General features: G+C 37.8%; 1 protein-coding gene and 1 non-coding gene across 2 annotated transcripts in view; both read right to left on the bottom strand.

Annotated features, from left to right (window-relative positions):
• Positions 1-517: 517 nt before the first annotated feature.
• LOC131694364 (U6 spliceosomal RNA) lies at positions 518-622 on the bottom strand. Its single transcript, XR_009306478.1, has one exon. It is a non-coding gene; the product is annotated as a U6 spliceosomal RNA (small nuclear RNA).
• Positions 623-1,606: 984 nt separating this feature from the next.
• The window catches only part of LOC131693320 (uncharacterized), a 32,220-nt gene continuing 27,826 nt past the window's right edge, over positions 1,607-6,000 (bottom strand). The window contains exons 2-6 of the mRNA XM_058981043.1: positions 2,640-2,775; positions 2,479-2,582; positions 2,342-2,417; positions 1,892-2,284; positions 1,607-1,829 (exon numbers count right to left, since the gene is read on the bottom strand). Of these exons, the coding sequence (XP_058837026.1) occupies positions 1,746-1,829; positions 1,892-2,284; positions 2,342-2,417; positions 2,479-2,582; positions 2,640-2,750 (768 nt within the window). The 5' untranslated portion in view covers positions 2,751-2,775 and the 3' untranslated portion in view covers positions 1,607-1,745. The remainder of the gene's footprint in view (positions 1,830-1,891; positions 2,285-2,341; positions 2,418-2,478; positions 2,583-2,639; positions 2,776-6,000) is intronic.

Here is a 6,000-nt window from a genome sequence, read left to right as displayed (position 1 = left end):
AATGCATAGTTCGTGGGAATCGAGAATTGATACACAACCATGCGCTGTTAGGCCCCATGCTAAACTGACTCAGATATCACTTCATTAAAAGTTGAATAGCTTCTTTTAGCAAAGCCGGATTGACTAGCAGTCTTCGAAAAAGTTATAGACAATTAAATTATCCTTCTTATTTTCACTTACAGTGATAATTCGATGCATACAGTGCAGCCTAGTTTTCTCTATGTAAATTGTCGAAAAATCCCATACAAGCTTCAGGCTTGTTGGTCCGGTAACTAGACTTGTACGATTTGCTTCAAATTTGGAGCAACTAGGAATCGACTCAGAGGTGGAAGAAAGGAGGATAACCGTATCAACCGTTTCAGTTCAAGGATTTGGTAAATCGTTCAATTCCTTGGTCTATCATTTACATTATTTTCTGTCTATTTGGACAACTACCGTTCATCAATAGTCCCGATTTTAGAATCGGATGGTTCCTTTAAACCGGAATTCCAAATTATGTTTCTAGTAAAAAGCTAGTAAAAATGTGGAACGCCCAACGATTTTGCATGCCATTCTTGCGCAGAGGCCGTGCTAATCTTCTCTGCAGCATTCCAATTATAGCATATGTTCAGCCGAAGCTAGGAAAAATATTTTCTCCCAGGAAAATAGCATGAAGACATCATAACGGCAAGGTACAAATCTCCGCATAACATTATACCATTTGAGCCAATATGTTCCTGACTTTCATTGCACAATGCGCTGAATGAAAACTACTCTGAAAGTGTAAAAATAGTTTCACAGTCAATAGAAAGTTCCATTTCCGCGCTATTTCCTCTTTCGTTCCATTCACCACACTGGAAATATATTTAAGCATCCAAATACACAAAATTTTGCTAAATATATTCAACTACCATTTGCATAGAGCTAGCATCGCCCCAACCCGTCTCGTGGCAACAGTTTCCAGTAACGTTAGCAGAAACTGGTGTTTCGCTTTACATCCCATTACTAATGCTCTGCGATGTCTATATTCTCTCATCGAGCTTTGTGTACTATTCCGAACTTTCTTTAACTACAACCGACAAGTGCTATTAAAATTCAAATTTCTGTTCCTTTATTTCACTTTCTACTGTAAAAGTTGAAGCACACTTGATTCGGTACCCGTAGCTGCAGGCAAGGATTTTTTGTCGAGGCCATTCATTCTTGTGGTATGAAAGTCGAAACGGATGGAAACTTGCTTCCTCGATGCAGACCCTTGTAGGTGAACGTCAGGAACGCTCCTGATTATACTGTAGCCGATGAGTCGTAAAATTGCGTTCTATGTTTTCCACCACTGTATACTGTACACCAGATGGCAATTATTATGATGTTAAGAAGTCGCCACGTAACCATAGCTTAGACCAAGACACAGAAGCCGGCAAACCATTTTTGTAATAGAAATTCTAATAAGGCAAAGCAGCAGCAAATGATAAGAAGCCTAAATCGGTTGTCTTGTCTTGTCTCGTAGATTTTTCATTTATGCTAATTGTACTACAGAGGAAATTTTGTTCGAATATATTTTATTCATTTTGATTGCAGAATAATTACATGGAATTTCAAAAGTTTTTGTAAAAATCCGAACAGCCTTTACTGGGAACTTTTGCCCCAAAACTGGCAATTATACAAACTTATGATAATATTTTTTAATACCAAGCGAGGATTCTGCTGGAATATTTGATACTTCCCGTTCTTTCATATGCATACACAAATAAAATAAAACATTAGCACATTCACACAGACTTGGAACGCTGCCTCATTGAGGATTTTGCAGATATACTAAAAATGGTCTCTTCTGAACCAGATTCAAAAATCTTCTAAAAGTAAACCATCTGAGAAACACACCGATTGTTTTAGCATTCGTATTAATCGAACAAACCTCATCTTCTGCAATATCACTGTATGGCGTCGTTTCACTTTTTCCGGGTGAATCTACTCTATTATCGTCCAACTTGTTCATGAACAGCAGTCTCAAGTTCATGTTTTCGTGGAGCAACTGCGAGCATCGGGTCAGCAGATCAAAATACTGCCGATGGGAGGTCGTTATGCTTTCGCAGCTCAACTGAGTATGCACAATGGCTTGCATGTAACGATTCTGCTCCTGTACGTACGCTGCGAACTGGAAACACATTTGCTGGTAGCGATTCCGTCGTTTCTCATGCCATCGTTTGGTAGACCGCATCCGGAGAAACATGGTCCCCAGACGGAAACGAGTGCCGGCACATCGTCGCAGATGGCGTACAAGCTTACCGTTGGATGCTTGCAACGACCTCTGGAGAAGGTTTTGTTCAACTATCTGAGTATGATGGTATAATGGAAATCGTATTACCTTCATTGATTGGAGAGTTGATTTTATTTGCTTCATTTCCAGTTGCAAAGCTTCGTCTTTTGCTAGGAAGTAGTCTCTGCAAGTTGAATGAAAAGTTATCTTTCCAGAACATTAATTTTAATTACACTTCACCAAACCTCTGCCTATCTAGTTTTTTAGCGAATTTCACATTGGACAAGCGTGTCGTGTATAATTCATTTGTAAGACACTGTTTGGCAAGTATCATTTCGTTCAGTGCTTCCTAAAATAAAATGACATTTTTTTAGTTATTGAAACATGTATATATTGGCTGACAAACCTTAAGTTCATCTATTTCTGCTTCTGAGGCGGTAGATTTCATCACTTGAAAACATCTAGATGTCTTCTGCGCGTGCATGGCACAGCTTGCTACGAGTGAAACATTTCCCATCAAACTGTTAAGTGTAATCAGTGTTCTAATAAATTAAAATAGGTATTTGTAATTGGTTCTAATATCAAATAGCGTTGTAATTTCCATATGGCGCTATACCGGTGTATCAAACTAAAGTTATACTTTTTGAACCCAAGTTTGAATGAGTGTAACACTTACTTCGCCGTGTAGTGCAACGTTTAAAACGAAAATTCAAAAATATCGTTTCCATTTTTTAATAGTGCTACATCGGTGTAGTGTGAGAGGGAGATCGACTTATTACACCCAAGTTCGAGAAACGGTAGTGGTTCACCGATGCACAGTGGTTTTTTTGTCAAAAGCCTGTTTACCACTAGAGTACAAATCTGCATTTCTCATTTCACCTAACTATGATTCCTTGGCTGGTTCATAGCTCGATATAATTCTCGAGTACTTTTTCAAATGGACGTAAGTAACAATGAGAGATTCTCTTTGAGGTCTTTCTCTTCTGTTCATTAATCGGCCATTTCAACATTTACAACTCTACTCTTTGCATAATATTGTAGTAAAAACCGTCGGCTTTCGATATGTACTGGAAAATTAGTACAAAGTGTAGTAATGACGTCGTAATAAACGAAAGAGAAAGTAAACAAAGAGAGGCTCTCAATGTTACTTACGTCCATTTGAAAAATTACTCGAGAATTGTAGGAATTCTTAGTACATTTTGCACCCATATACAATGACACGCCAGGCACGAACTTGATGAGCTACTTGTTGACGCTGACACACTTTAAATAAAAAAATATCATACTTTAACTTAATCAGTAAGCAGTTTAATGGTGTCTTCCTACTAACTTACGTTGACATACGGAGTGGGTGTATGCAGGGGATGGAAAACCCACAATCCAACCACACCTTTATTTTGGTGTGTCTGGTTGGTGGAGGGGATAGGAATGAGAAAAGGTTGGGTATGTGGGTGGTGTTATGGGATGGGAATTTCGATGAGGTTGGGGTAAGAGGAGGGTGGAGTGACATATGGCGGGGTAACTCCTCGCCGCGCACCAGAAAACCTATATTTGTCAAAAATATAATTATAGCCATAATTAGGTTTCTATTGCTGATTTCGTTTTACTGTCAGAGTCGCACTAGGTCCGCTCGGAACAATCGTCTTTAAATGGATTTTGTGAACATTAGAGCGAACCTAGAAGGAACTGGAATCTAAAACCGAACTCAACATATATGAGAAAGGCAAAACTCTGCCAAATCAACTAAATCCAAAAAAGTCGATTTTCGTCAAAAAATGTTTTTTTCCAAGATTACATCAATTTGCATTTTGAAGGCATTTGGAATCGAAACTAAAAATTCGATTTATAAATTTCCATTTACCCCCTTTGAACATTTTTCAGTTCTTGCTTACATGATATCAAGAAACGTTGTAGGTGGCCAATGTGGTCAAAGCGACTTTGGTTGATCTAGACTGGCAAATCCAAATAATGTTGCAACCTTTTTTCTATGTTTTGCATCATTTTGATATTAGGGTGGTACCAGCTTGAATGGAAAATTTTTGAATGGTCACACTCTTCAACTCGTAACAGCGGAATCAGAACTTCGATCGGCAAAAAAACAATAGAAGCTGATGGTAACGTAGTACCGTTCGTTTGAGACTAAGTTTGTTCAAATCGGTCTAACGATCTGAGAAAGGCAAAACGTGAGATAAATTATTCACACGTTGTATCAGGATGTTTTTAATAAAAAATGAAACGGGTACTAATTTCTAACTAATATAACAATAAATTAGAGTTGTTGGTGCGGAGATCATAGTGTCGAACGGTGAAATATAGCTATTTTTGCTAAAAGGGGCGTATTAGACCTGTTTACCCTGTTCGAATCTATTTTCGCCCTGTTTCCACTATCTTCCTACTCATTTGAAGTCGTTGGTTAAAGCAGCGTCTACCATGTTTGTTCAACGCAATGGCCCAGAAGATAGTAACAGATTTGAGACATTCGATTCCAGTTTTTGCACTTAGGAAGGATTATGCACTTCATTTATGTCTTTATAAATGAATTTCATCGGTTGTAGGCCGTGGAATTAAAGAAATAGTGTCCCACTCATCCTAATAGGACCAAATTAGGCTCTTGATAACGAATTATTTTACACTCCTCCAAAGTATTTGCAAGAAAGTTAATCAAACTGTTTCTCCTACAGCAAATACTATTCGTTTTATTCATAGAGCATGCAGTTCTTGGAAATAACTTCGTAAATTTGACAGAAAATTCGTATAATTTCTTGTTTTTAAACAAATGCACCTAAAATTAAAAGTGGATCTTTCCGGCATTACTGGCATTAAGCTCCTCCGGAGATAGGATGGTTTATTAGATGACTGAGATATAAAAACAATCCATGCATGGAGAATCAAGCAAACGGCTTTTGGTTTTCTAATGCTCTTTAAGTTCTTTTAATTTAACATATTGTGTGGGAGAACCCGTAATGCTGAAATACAAAACATCATAGTACCTGCTGCTCTAATAGCTACATCGATAAATCAACAATTCAATACCAACAATACCTTGAATTTATGAAGATATTTCTGGAAGTCAAATTTGTTTCCCTTTTCGATTATTTTTAAAACCACCCCAACGATACTTATATTAGGGCACTATTAGGGTTCAATGACATAAGTGGAAAACTTATATGAATAAGGCAACCTCCGAACTTGATCCGTGTTATCTTCAAACTATGTCAATAAGCAATACCCTTGCACAGAAAAGACATTCCTGGGAAAAAGTTTTTCTTCCCATGTTGCCAAAACACGCTCTGCAACCAAGATAACATAATTCCAAAAAGTTCGTCATTGATCTCCTTCCCTACGGACATGCCATCAATGAAGCCAATCTTTTAACCACAAACTTTATTTGCCTTTGTTACCTTTCGCTCACCACAAGTTGAACTCACTGATCAAGGGGTAATATTTTGAGTGGAGCCGCAACAGTAGCACCACCAAGATGATACGGTAAATAATTCTCGAATATAAATACTAAAAGCAAGTAAATAAACCAGCAGATCTGCGAAATGGTTTTGTTTTGTGCTTCATTTGATAAGACTAGGTACCAGGAGTGGACTAATAGTGCTCTAATAAAAAGTAGCAGCTAAGTTCGAACTATTTCGAAAGAAGCCTTAGGAACGAAGCAAACTTCAACGAACTAAAATTAGTTTTCCGGTCCCATGATTTAGCAATGACGCACGTACCTAACGGAACTAAGGTTTGATGAGAACAACAGCGGTTGACACTAG

This window comes from Topomyia yanbarensis, chromosome 3 (assembly GCF_030247195.1).
Source record: "Topomyia yanbarensis strain Yona2022 chromosome 3, ASM3024719v1, whole genome shotgun sequence".
In the NCBI taxonomy this organism is placed as follows: Eukaryota; Metazoa; Arthropoda; class Insecta; order Diptera; family Culicidae; genus Topomyia; species Topomyia yanbarensis.
This window is presented reverse-complemented; position numbering and strand designations above follow the sequence as displayed.